General features: G+C 38.3%; 1 protein-coding gene across 1 annotated transcript in view; it reads right to left on the reverse strand.

Annotated features, from left to right (window-relative positions):
• TTC8 (tetratricopeptide repeat domain 8) overlaps window positions 1-14,130 on the reverse strand; it is a gene marked incomplete at its 5' end in the record, with an annotated part of 29,216 nt that overhangs the window by 4,866 nt on the left and 10,220 nt on the right. Inside the window, 5 exons of the mRNA XM_009075320.1 lie at window positions 186-360; window positions 1,597-1,736; window positions 4,762-4,872; window positions 8,492-8,579; window positions 9,543-9,628. Of these exons, the coding sequence (XP_009073568.1) occupies window positions 186-360; window positions 1,597-1,736; window positions 4,762-4,872; window positions 8,492-8,579; window positions 9,543-9,628 (600 nt within the window). The remainder of the gene's footprint in view (window positions 1-185; window positions 361-1,596; window positions 1,737-4,761; window positions 4,873-8,491; window positions 8,580-9,542; window positions 9,629-14,130) is intronic.

Consider the following 14,130-nt stretch of genomic DNA (forward strand, 5'->3'; position numbering starts at 1 on the left):
GTTTTCTTCTTTTGCTGCTTCTTCTCTACAGAAGTGCAAATTAACCTTCAATCTGTACTGCACTTTACCCTGTACACTATCAGGTTTTGTATTTACAAGTAGGGAAATGACTCGTTCCCAACTATTTTACAGTTGTTTTTTTTCAAACTGCATTTATTCAGAAAGCTTGTTAGTATTTTTCATACCACAGCCACGTGTCCCAAGTTGTACCACACATCTGCTGTCTCCTCCTCATTCTCAGCCAAAAACAGTGCCCGTTCAAATGAAGACAGTGTCATATCATACTGCTGGGCATAGAAGCAACAGAGGCCCAGATTGTTAAAGAGCTGGCAGTTGTAAACACCCATCTGCAGGAGCCGTCTAAAATGAAAGGAAATATTTGTTTCATTTATTTTTTTGATCATTTCAAATAAGAGTTCTACTCTAAAAAGACAAAGTTCTCTCCTTCTTTCTCCCTGTTCTGAGAGGGTGCAAAAACCAAGTGTTATAGTCTTACACTTGGTAGTTTCATGAAGGGCAGTGCAAGGCATTTTATATTAGAATCAAAGCTGTAAAGAACAGTCTGTGTAAATTAATAACTTCTGTCTTTTTGACTGTGTCACATGATCTGACTGTACTGTAAGATAGAGCTGTATGTAGACTTTCTCCATTTCCTTTTTCCAATTCCTCGACCTCAATCAAGCTGTAATTTGTTGCAGCTACTTTTTATAACTCTTCAGACTTCACTTTTGGTTGCTTCCTGTCCTTCAGCACTGCTCTGATTAGTAACAGTACATCTAAATGTGAAACTACATTAATCTTACATATGAAGCATAACTCAGATTTTGATTCAAACTGATGTTGCTTAATGTGTATTTTAGAATGGAGATGCATTATAAAAATTGTTTTTATTAATATTTATAGGAAAACCAGAAATGCAGTGAGGGCCAGGGTAAAAAAGAGGGCTGCTGACTGCAGCATGACTGTGAGTCTCTGAACCTAAAGCATAAAAGAGCTCAGGTCCAACAGAAATGAGACAGTAGTGCTTTTATTGACTTAATCTGCTCTTAGACTTAAGAACATGAGTCAGGCTCCTTTGCACTCTGACTATTGAAATAAAAAGCAAGCAGCACTGTTTAACGCTATCTTTTCATTGCTTTCAGCAAAACATGCAGGAAGCTCAGCCCACGTTCAAGTCAGTGATTTTGTGGAGACAACATTAAAAGTCATTAAAAAGGCTAAATAGGAAGTCCTTGCGCCTTCTGGTTGCAACTGAAGTCGAGAGTAAGATCCACTGCTCTCAAAGTGCCTCATGCTGTTAAAGAACTTTCCTTTGTAAGTCAGATCATAACTGTTTTGATGATCTTTGTTGATGCTTCTACATACTCCTGTAATGATGATAAGTTTTGAAGAGAGTGATGTAATTATCACCAGCTGAGAAAACACACAAGTTGATAAGCTGGTTTTATGGTGATATTTGTCCAAATGCTTGATCATCCTCCCATACCAATCTCCTAATGTTACTTGTTTTGCTATCAGCATTACAAAAATCAACCCTTTATATTACCCTCCCATGCATTCAGCTCCCCCTCCCTCCCTCTCCATAAGTGTAGATACCTGTAAAACCGCAGAGCTATCTCGGGCTGGTCTGAATAGAAATGGTTACTGCCAATGCATGCAATGGCTTCCACGTGAGTATTGTCCTGTTTTAAGACGTCTTTATAGTACTCTGCAGCTGAAGAGATATTGTTCATTTCCTATACCATTGGACAAAAATTCAGATTACTTCTACTGTTTATCACCTATTTTTATCATGGAACTTATTGAAATGTAAATCTACTGAATGCTTTATCTATGCCCTGTACAGTACTTAATTGAGATTAATTACATATGCTCTTACAGATCTCTGATTGTACCACCCAACATCACTGCTTGGCATCTTCACAAGTAATGCACACATCCATGAGAGAATACCTATTAATTTATCACTATAGCTGTACCTGCAATTAACTGTGCCATAGCTACAAAAAGAGACTTATTTGGGTTTTGAACTTTTAGAAAAAGAGACAGCACATTGTATGGGGTTTGCATGGCCAGGCTTTGGTAGTGGTGGGTGAGGACTACAGCGGCAGCTTCTGTGAGAAACCGCTAGAAGCTTCACCCATCTCCAACACAGTCAATGCCAACTAACTCCAGGATGGACTCCCCACTAGCCAAAGCCAACCCACCTCTGTGATAACACATTTAAGAAGGGGAAAAAGTTATTGTGCAGAGCTAATTGACTTAGAGGAGTAAGAATATGTGAGAGGAATAACTATGCAGACACCAAGGTCAGTGCAGAAGGAGGGGGAGGAGGCACTCCAGGCACAGGAGCAGAGATTCCCCTGCAGTCTGTGGTGCAGACCATGGTGAGGCAGGCTGTGCCCCTGCAGCCCATGGAGGAGACCCACACTGGAGCAGCTGGATGCCTGAAAGAAGGCTCAGAACCTGTGGGAAGCCCACACTGGAGCAGGCTCTTGGCAGGGACCTATGGATCTGTGGAGACAGGAGCCCACGCTGGGGCAGGTTTCCTGGTAGGACTTGTGACCCTGTGGGGGACCTGCACTGGAACAGCCTATTCCTGAAGGACTGCACCCCATGGAAAGGGACCCACGGTGGAGCAGTTTGTGAAGCCCATGGGAAGGACTCACACTGGAGAAGTTCATGGGGAGCTGCCTCCTGTGGGAGGGACCCCACCATGGAGCAGGGGAAGAACTCCTCTCCCTGAGCCACAGCAGAGACAATATGTGATGAACTGACCATAACCTTCACATCCCATCTCCCTGTACTGCTCTGGGGGAGGTGGTAGAGCCTGGGAAGGAAGGAAGGCTGGGGGGAAAGGGTTTTGTAAAGTTTGTTTTACTTCTCATTAACCTGCTCTGATTTTGATTGGTAATAAATTCAATTAATATCCTCAAGTTGAGTCTCTTTTGCCCATGACAATAATCAGTGAATGATCTCTCCCTGTCCTTCTCTCAACTCACGAGCCTTTAGTTATACTTTCTCTTCCCCGTCCAGCTGATGAGGGGAGTGATAGGGCAGACATGGTGGGCACCTGCCATCCAGCCAGGGTCAACCCACCACACCTGGGCCATGGGCATTTGCCACTTCTTGCACGATGCCTTGTGATACACAGAAATGTGCAGTCAGTTTCCCACGGTAACACAAAGTAACTTATTTCCCCAGTTGATGTCTCAATTATTTCAAATGCTTTGTAAATCAACTCATTAATTACTTTGAACATAAATGAGAATACAATTGTATATGAAGAATCATTATGTGCCGTTGAAAAGAGGTATCATGTATTTACCAAACTTGTACTATCCAGGATACACCAGTTAAGAGAACTATTTTGTACAGAATTATCTGCTTGGATGTGTGCTACTGGGAAGATGAATTGGTGTGAACTCACTGCTGTAAATGATGTCACACTGTTTCTGAGGAGTGCAAGGCCCAGAGAACACTATCCCATACCAGAGAAAAAATAAATTAAAAGATCAAACTCACTTCTGAGTTTAGAAAGGAGTACTTTCTACCTGTGTGCTGCAGGTACACTGTGCTCTCAACATAACTAAAGAATAAGCTTTTATTTAACCTCAGCAGTGTATTTAGCCATTAGAAATGGATCTCTTGTGATTAAAAGAAATAGTACTAAAGCAATCCCTTTAAAAATCATGGGGGTTTTTAAACCAAAAAAGCTCTACAACTCTTTCCACTGTCAAAAGTTAGTGACAGAGAAGAAAAGCTCTGATTAAGATGACTAATGTATATATTCCACTTGTGAGCCTATGTAATGAGAACAGCCCTGTGTTGCAGTACTAGTCTTTGCTAATGAAGCTATAATCCTGCACTCAGGTGTCAGTGCGAAACTAGATCCTATCAACTGTATGCTGCTCTTTAATAATTCCTTAAAGGGTTATGCAATGTTTTGTATGGTTCTGCAAAATAATATCCATATTAAAAACTGTTTAATAATTCAGAAAGAAAAGCCTCCAAAAATTATGCAGCTGTTTTCTTCCTTGCTGAAGGACAAAAAGGATTTAATATGAAAATGGATTAAAGCTTAGGGGTTAGATGAGAATGATGAGAACAGGATAGAATGCCAAGTATGAATGTAGACAAAAAAATCAAAATGTCATGACTTTGTTTAAAACATTTGTTCTGCAACAGCATCATTGCCAACTTTCAGTGAAAAACAATAGTAAGTCCACTATTTGACATGAAAATACACACATTCAAAATATGGTTACCAAGCTAAAATGAAACAACTTTAAAACTAATCCTACTTAAAATAACATCTACTTCCTAAGAAACATTCATATTCCTAGTGTTCTGACTGGCTTAAGAAACTAACAGCAACATATAGTGCTAATAAAGACAACATTGATTAATAAACAATTTTGCTGTTGGTGACTTGAGCAGTCTTAGTATGATGAAACATATACAAACTAGCCCCAGCTACATGGATGACACGTGGACCACTTGACTTAATGTGGACTTGCTTCTGCATGCCAAGGGTAAATGGGATCTCACTAGCATGATTAATGGTTGAAACAAATAAGCCTGCAAGGCTCCCCGGACATTACTTTGGCATCTCTGTGTAAAGTTACCTGTTTTGCATTAGTGATACTGAAAATCAGCACAGTTTTTGATGTCCTTACATTTATATTCAACTATTGGCTCTTTCTTCTTGCTCAAGCAGCTAAATTTGGCCACTGCAAGGACTGCATAGTGGGTGCATACCTCATATATCCTGGCAATTCCACAAATAAGAGTCACTTCTCCAGGAAATCGATCTAACCCTTGCTTGAAAAGGTTCAAAGCTGTTACAGGCTGATCCAAGCGCAAATACACCTAAGCAAATAAAAAGTGTATATAAATGTCAAATGTCTGACTTTTATACCTGTACTGCTGTTTAACAAGGGAGATAAATTAAGGGGGTGACACTTCCATTTATGCAGTAAACCATTAGCTGAGATAGTAAATAATACTGGGAAAATAATGGTGTGAATACTGAATAAATCTGTGTAATGAAGATAAAATATTTAAGAACATTAAATTTACATGCATAGCATCTATGCATTACTAATTCATTTGGACATTACTAATAAAAAAATCCTGTTATTTATTATCACACCAAAATAATATACTTTGACACTGAGGTGAAGGTACCACCTTGAATATTTCCCTGTTTAATATATTATTAAAAACTTGTGTTTAGGCCTGAAAGAACTACATCTTCAGGCTGATAGTGCTGGAATACCAAAATGTTTTACTTAGTCAAATAAGAGTACACTGCACAGAGCAGTGACACTTTCAAGTTTCCTGACTGCTCTGCCAACCTCCCCTGTCACAAACAATAACATCCAACAGTTTTGTCTCTGTGATTTTGGCTTCTGTGTTGATTATGACAATGTGGAGTGTGGGTAACATTGTGTGAGAACTGGACGTGCAACGTGTAACAATATGTTGATAGACACCATCTCTGCAGCTGTCTGAGAGGACAGCTGTAAAGCTCGCCTGTTGTGGAGTATGGCAATTACACAGCAAAGGGAAAACCCCTGCACAGCTTCTCTGGGAAACTGCATGGCTAAAATGATTAATCTGTCTCCCATTGAGAGGAAAAGAGTTCTGAGAGCTCCTGTTGGAGAAATATTACACTAAGTAGTGATAATACTTGATATGACTAAAAGAGCAAAAGAATCTGTGACTGATATCCTGACACAAACATTCTGTGATGAAATCTAAGAAAAATATCAATGCTAACTGAACACCTGAGAAACCTCCAAATATGATTTCTGTTTTTGTCCTTGAGCTCCATGGACTTCTGAGTACCAACAATCAAAACCATAGCTTCTTTTTTTGCAGCCTGATGGATATACACTGTTGTAGGCATTGCAAAGAATACTTTCCTGTGACCACTCAATGACATTCGTAATTGTCAAAGAGCTGTGGACTATGAGTGTCTTCTGAACAAAGGGACTGCTATTTCAAGTCGATCATATGAAAAATGAAAACAATATATGCATTTTCTACACTCATTCTGCTAATGTCACTTGCATTTCCTGTATTAAGCTAGAAAACTAATGCCTTTTAGTGAAAAGAGAGAAAAGAACAAGGGTTTTGGGGTTTTTGGAGGGCATGGTACTTAGCAGCCTAGAACTGCACTAATTAAATCATCAACCATCAATTCACCTCCAGTTTAAAAAATGAAGGATGGGAAACTCCCCTAGATCTGCTCCTTTTTTATATTCTTATGTTTGTTTAGGAATTATGTTCTCTGAGCACTAATGACTCAAAATCTGTTTCCAGGGATGGTGGAGTTATCATCCCTAGAAGTGTTTAAGGGGCATCTGGATCTGGCACTGGAAGATATGGCTTAGGAGTTACAGTGGAATGACAGGTTTACAGCTGGACTTGATGATCTTAAAGGTCTCTTCCAACCCTGATAATTCTATTTCTTTATCTGGGTGTTCAGACCAAACATGCACTCACTACAGATGCTAGGACAACAGACACAGTACTCTACTATGTAATTCCCATATCCAGTGTCATATCACACTGTCCAACATCTCTGCAGACAGTAGAGTTGCTGTCTAGGTAAGTGGCAAAAGAAATTAAAAATAGGTGGGAAAATTTCCATCTACTTGCAGTTGCTTTGGGAGGATTTACTTTTTAAGAGTACTACAGCTACAGAAATTAAGGTTTACATCTAAATGTAGAATGACTCCATTTTCCTTTTGGTGTCTCTCATCTCTTGTACAAAAGTATACCATTTCTAGCTCTTCTAGGTCATGAAATTCTTTGTACCATTTCAGCAGCCATGATTTCTTTTAATACTCTAACTTTTTATTTTTTCTTTTGGTCTTGACCTTTTTTTTTAATGGCTGCTTAACTCAAAGCTTACCTTTTCAGATCTGTCAGACTGAGCCATAGCTCAGGGCCTTACTCTATTGCCTGTCCACTGACAGTTACTAAATCATGGTGTGCAATGCTTTATACTTGAGTGAGCTGTCTGTGGAGCAGGAGGTGGAAGATCAAACGCAGCTCCTGCTTCAGCAGGTGCAGAGTGGGTGTCTATCACCCATACTGAGTCACTGTTTGCTAATCCAATTACTCTGCCAGTTTAATCATTCTGCGCAGCTCATGGAGTGAGTCCAGAGGAGGACCATGACAATGACTAGAGGGATGAAGCACCTTTCCTATGAGGAAAGGCTAAGAGAATTGGGATTGTTCAGCCTGAAAAAGAGAAGGCTTCGGGTTGACCTAATGGCATCCTTCCAGTACCTGAAGGGAACCTCCAAGAAATATGGAGTGAGACTTTTTACAAGGGCATGTAGTGACAGGACAAGGGGCAATTCACACTGAAAGAGAGTAGGTTTAGATTAGATATTTGGAAGAAATTCTTTACTGTGAGGGTGTTGAGACACTAGAACAGGTTGCTCAGAGAAGTAGTGGTTGCCCCATCCCTGGAAGTGTTCAAAGCCAGGTTGGATAGGGCTCTGAGCAACCTGCTCTAGTAGAAGGTGTCCCTGCCCATGGCAGGGGGGTTGGAACTAGGGGATCTTTGCAGTCCCTTCCAACCCAAACCATTCTATGATTCTATATATTTTGCAGAATGAGTCCCAGTAGTGACAGGAGTCTAAAATTCCTAAGCTTAATTGAGTAAATGAACTCCACATGCTGCATAGAAGACAAGTCTCCAGATAGCAATGATGATTACTTATATACAATTGCTCAAGAACTGTAAAGCACAGATCATAATATGAATATCTGAACTATCAATCAGTAGTCATGACTTTTGGATAGGCCTGTGAAAACTGGATTAAAGTGAGCTGATAAAGAGCAACTGACTAAATCTTTTCTAGGAGAAAATGAAGAAAAATGCAATGTTAGTTTCTCACAGGCCACCTCTTCCTGAATATCTTGGAAAATGTTTAGTATCTAATGTGTATCCCAGTAAACAAGTAATTCTGAGACTTAGCTGTGCCTCTTGTTCTTTTAAAGCTTTTAATGCCCATATTTTCACAGAACATTCTCTGTTTCAAGGTCTCTGACTGATTCCTTTAAGATCACTTTGTTTTGATTTTGCTTGTGGAACTAGGATTTTGAGCTTCACTCTTTATTTGCAGATATATCACATTAGTTTTCTAGAAGACCATACATAGCCACATGGCCCTTCATACTGGAACTCCAATATTTCTTTAGCTTCTCATTGGATTTTAGAGCAAAGAATCCAGTTACATAGGAGATTATTATCTTATTTGTGAAATCTGGAAGCTCCAAAATCTTCATGTAAACTATAGACTTCCATTGCAACTGTTAGCATGTATTGCCTCAGGTCTTTATGGAGATCACACACTATTAAACAGAGTGGTGTATCAAGTTCAATACTCAGCTGCTGTGGTGTATGGACTCTCAGGGATAGTCTGGAATTCTACTTCATTCTTAAACAAGAAAATCTATCACTTACTTTTGCCAAATACAAGATTGTATCGACCATGTCCTGCTGCTTGAGAGCTGACTTAAATTGTTTTTCAGCTTCACGATATAATCCCAGCCTAAGAGATAACAGATACACACAGAAGGTCCTTTTTAGTTGCTGCTGTTGTTTGTTGGGATTTTTCTTGTTTTTAAAAAAAACTTATTAAATAATGAAGCAGTGCACACTAAACCCAAGATGAACTGCCCAAAAGCACACTTTGAGACCATATATTTGTGTGATGTTAACAAAACCCATGCTATTATATATAATAAGATAACAAAATAGCCATTCAAAACTATGAAAAAGACAAATTCATGACACCAACCTCCATTCCCTGTCCCCATGTGCTGGTGGGGAGGGAGGAGATAGAGAAAATTGGGAATGACAGTGAGCTCAAGAAGAAGGAAAGGGTGGAAAGAAGGTGCTTTAAGAGTTTCTATTATTTCTCATTATCCTACTCTGATTTGATTGGTAATACATTACATTAGTTTTTCCCCAAATTGAATCTTTGCCTGTGATGGTAATTGGTGAGAGATCTCTCCATGCCTTTATCTCAATCCACGAGCCATATTTTCTCTCCCCTGTCCAGGTGAGGAGGGATGTGAAAGAGCAGCAGTGATAGCAGTATTTCTGGCAGAAAGTGTCTAACATGAATGTTTAATTTATTTATTATTCCAGCAATCTGAAGCCCTCATTGACAGCTAATTTCTTAAACTAATACTGTGATATTTATTTTGCATGGTCTGTTTTAACAATAGCTCTTAGCATTTATTGACTGACTTTTCAAATAATGACTTTAAGATACATTAACAAAGGCAAAGTTGCAACTAATTCAGTTACTTAATGGTACTCAATGTTGAAGCCTTTATCTCAAGCAGACATCTTCTTGTATATTAAAGGAGATCTAACTGCAAACCAGTGCTCTCAAATGAAACACTGACTGAATGATTTCTCAGTGTTCAGCATTGTGCAGTACACCCAGCAGTTCACATCCTGGACTCATACTCACTCATCACAGAAGAAATGAACAATGGCTTACCTATAGTAGCATTTCCCAATTTGGACCTTCCACCACCAGTCCTTGAATTGTGCATGCTCAGTGGCAAGGGCTGCCAAATCTAGAGCCTTCCAAAACAAACCCATCATCTTATAATTAATATCATCAATGTTTACACAAAGAAAAAGAACACACAGTGGAAAATGTAAAGATTATTGTAAAGAGGAAAATTCTGAACAAAAAGTCTGGGTAACCTTGAGGTAGAGGCACTGCTTTATGTTTATCACTTTTATAGTTCAGTGAATAAAATAGCTGAAAGGATATTTGACCCTATAAAAATATGTCATCCAAATACCTGCTTTTAAATCAAAGAGAAAATAGAAAATTAATTTGATCAGTCTCCTACAATACAGTTTTGGAATATACTGAATATTTGTTTAAGCCAAGACTTTTTTTTCCATCCTCATTCACTAAACGTTGCTAAAAACAAATTAAAATAAACTAAAGAAATAGGCTCAGACAGTTTGAAATCCTGTAGAAACTGTCATCTCATTTCTAATATCAGGTTGGCTCCACTTCTGGGAACCCTCAAATGTGTACAGCAAGAAACATTTCTTCCTTTAAAAAGTCTTTGATGTAAATAATTACTTTATGACAGAAAAACCAGAGAAATATTCTAAGAAATAGCTAGATATTGCAGAGGGTGGAGATCTAAACTCTCTTTTGTTTGGCATACTGGAAAAGCAGTCATGCTAATCAATGTGCTGATCAGCCACCACAGTCAGAATCTGTGGCTTTTCATCCTTTAGCTGTAACTTCAGTATTAAAACAAATGGATGTCTGTTCTGTACCACAACCTACCTAAGAAGCAATTGTTAGTGTTCCTTTTTTTTAAAATTCCATTTTGTCTCTGAACACATCACAGCCATGCTCTATTTGTTATATTTTAGGATACCATCAGAAATAGTCTAAAAAGCATTATTTTTATAACAAAGAACTGACCTTTTTGTTTGTATGTTTTCATAAACATTTTGCAGACCACAAAAATCAGAAACTAGATATTTTTTAGGAACAATACATAAAAGTTCTGAGCACTGGCCACTTAGGAGCAGAAGAACAAATAATTCCCAGGAAAAAATAATCTAAATACTTGAAATGCTGTAAGAGCCCGATTTAGTAACATCTACCCCTAGGTTTGATTCCTTTTCTTCCTGCTAGCAAAATGAGGCTGCAAGTAATCACTGTGCTTAGCTTTGACACTGTGCAGCTAAGTCATTGGAGTAACTTGTCTAAATTGCTCTCTTTGGCTCTGAGAGAAAGAATAACTTGTTTTCTGTAGCAATTCAGGATGGGGAGTTGCACTGAAGCTGTCCCCAAAGAGAGAGAGACAGTTGTCATTACCTGCCTCTGTGACAGGAGAGAGAAAACTCAATAAAACTTAACAACTCTGAATTTGCTGTTTCTTCCAGTTATGTGGAATCCTTGAAGACCTTAGATGGTGGCCCTTTATTTCTTAATGGCTTTGCAAATTGCACAACAAGGCCTTTGGATATGACAACTATAATGGGGAACAAGCTTGCTTCAAGAGTCAGGCACAGGAATAGGCTTCCCAGGCAACTGGAGCAGTCATCATCTCTGGAAGTGTTTAAGAGGCATCTGAACCTGGCACTGGAAAATATAGTTTAGGGTTTAGGGGTTACAGTGGAGTGATAAGTTAACAGTTGGACTTGATGATCTTAAGGGTCTCTTCCAACACTAATGATTCTATGATTCTAAGACAGAAATTGTTGGATTCCCTTCAAGACAAATGCTTTCCTTCATCTGACAGTACAAATGCAGTTTTGTCCAACTATTGGGAAAATCTGGGAAAGCAGTTGATGTTGAACCATTGGTTACTTTTGCTGCATTGACATATGTAAAAACAACGTGTCTGTCAAACACCACAGCTGCTTCTAGAGCAGCATGAGCCACCACTTCAGGTGAGTAAGGATCATGCTACAATAGTGTGCTTCAAAGAGCTTTCCCCAGAGTGCTCTGATCACAAGTGCTCAAGAAGGACTGAACTTTAGAAAACAATCCATTCTGTAGCTACATTCAGCTTTCTTTCTGGTACCCTAGTTATTTTTCAGAACTAGTTTATGCAAGGCTAGCAATTCTGCTGCAGCTGGAGAGTGGGAATTAAGACTGCTTCGGGCTTCATAGACACTAACACCAGCAGTTTACCTGTTGGTACAGATACTGAGCTCTTCCTGGGATCTTATTACTAAGATCAAGAAACTAAGCATGGCTTCATTTTGAAGGTAGCTTCTGAAATTGAGTCCTGTTTTTATATTTTCCTATTAAGGAAGTAGAAAAGGAATAGGAAGATCCTGTTTCTGATACTCTACAGCCAATTACAAAAACTTTCATCAAAAAATATTACCAATGTTACCAATATTTCCAAAAAGAGTTTGCCTGAGAAGGCTTTGTGCATATTGATGTCAGAATGCTATTATATATTATATTCTGCTGGTATTACAACAAAATCTTTTGACAATGTGGCCTCTGAAATGTTAATAGGTTGATTACAACAGTCTATTAAAAGTAAAAGCCTTCACCTTGCCATGTCAATACCAACTGCCACAACTGCTAGCATAGTTACATTTCAGCATGCTGCAAACTTCTAAATGCACAGTTTAGGTATAAATCAATGTTCAATCTGCACAGCATGTTAATGTAAAACCAGTCTATAACAGCAGTAGGAAGTGATACCCCTGTCCTGCACTCCTGTGCAGTGCTGAGTGTCAGTGCAGTCATATTGATAATGGGAAGGGAAAAACAGGAGGGATTTGGGACTGGCAGGTACTGGAATGTCCTTTTAAGGATTTCTGATTCTAAAGCACCCATCAGTACAAAATTCATACTGATTGTCCTAAAAGTTTTAATAAACTTTAAGATATAACTCATCATCTGGAGATACTGGTGAGCTGCAATTGTTACTCTCTAGAGCCCTTAGCCTACTCATGTATGCAGAGTCCATCTCAATAACAGTCTTAACCCTGAGAAGCCTTTCACAACAAATTTATTTTACTATCAGTTTTTATGCTTGTGCAAAGAGAAATATTAAAACCCCCCAATACTTGGTGGGGTTTCTGTTTGTTTTTAAAGTTTTTCTTAAAGAATAAAACAGAGCTGGTTTTAGATGCAAAAATAATGCAGATTCTTTAATTGTATTTAGCATGAATCTGAGACTGATTTTTTTTAACCATTAGTTTTCTTAGCTAAGCTGTATCATCACTTTATCCAAACTGTCTAAAAAGCAGCTTGTAGGGTTGTGGAAATTTACTATTGTATTGCAAAATTAAATTGGTAGAGATGTAGTAATTTTATAAAGTATATGCACCAAGAAATTAGATAGATGGAAATGATAGTGAGCATCTGCTTCTTCTTCCATGTACTGCTGAATGGCATTAATTTTCCCAGCAACAATTATGGACTCTTACTTGTAGACAAATCAACCCCAGATAGACTATAAGATAGCTAAGTAAATGACATTAGCCATAATCAATTTAACACAATTTATTTTGGTGGGTGTCTTCTGGTTCTATATTTTGTAAATCTAACATAATTCCATTATAAATAGATTTCTATCAGAGAGTATAAACTACAAAGTGTTAAGAAGAACTACAGAAATATGAGTGGTCATGACTTCTGGCCCCAAGTATATATTGTACATTCACTGTTCTTCCTCAGGACAAAGTGTCTTGTCATCATTACCTACCTGTGAATAATGGCAGAATAGGATGTCACAGACTACTGCTGAAAAAAGTAGCAGCTGAACTATTTCTGGACAAGTCTTTCAAACTGTCCTGCTCTTACAGCATTTAGCCCATAAAATGGCTTTTAGAAATAGCTCAAGGAGTACAGAAAGTCAGTTACTAAGGATATGTGTTCAAAAGGAAACAAGTCAAGAACAATAATGGATAGGGTAATGGTATTTTCTTCAGAGAAGTGTTTAATTTTTCATTCAATAAGATGAAAGATTTTTTAATACATTTTCAAGTGCTGAAAAGCTCAGTGCTTCTCTCTTCTTCTTGCATCCCCACATTTCTGACAATTGATAGATTAAAGATGTATTTACTTTTAATTTGAACCAATTTCCTAGCACTATTGATCCAGCTGAATGCACAGACTAACAGCATTTCTCAACCTAAATTGCTGAGTCATTTGTTTCTTTCTATATACTGGTTGAATACAAAACAGAAGATAAATAATAAAACTGCCTTTGTTTCTTAAATAATAATGCAGATGAGAACAGTACAGACTGTCCCAGACCAGCACAGTGACAAAGGAAGGATATTGCCATTACTATTATGTGTTTTAGTTGCAAAACTGCAGGAATTGGTACTCTATCCATGCAGAAAGTCCCAAGTAAAGGCAATTTCCTAGGCTTCCAAATCTTTCAAGCTCTTTTATCCCATCTCAACTCATGCAGAAAATTGCTGGGCTTTCTTTTTTTTTTTAAACAATGTGCAACCATCACACAGTAGCAGGTAATACAAAGATGCAAGAGGTGTCAGTGACTGTTCTAATGAGTGATCAAGCAACAGCTAGACCAAGTTTTAAACAGTGAACAGACGTGCTCTTTCCC

The sequence above is a fragment of the Acanthisitta chloris genome, unplaced genomic scaffold (genome assembly GCF_000695815.1).
Source record: "Acanthisitta chloris isolate BGI_N310 unplaced genomic scaffold, ASM69581v1 scaffold14415, whole genome shotgun sequence".
NCBI classification, from domain to species: Eukaryota; Metazoa; Chordata; class Aves; order Passeriformes; family Acanthisittidae; genus Acanthisitta; species Acanthisitta chloris.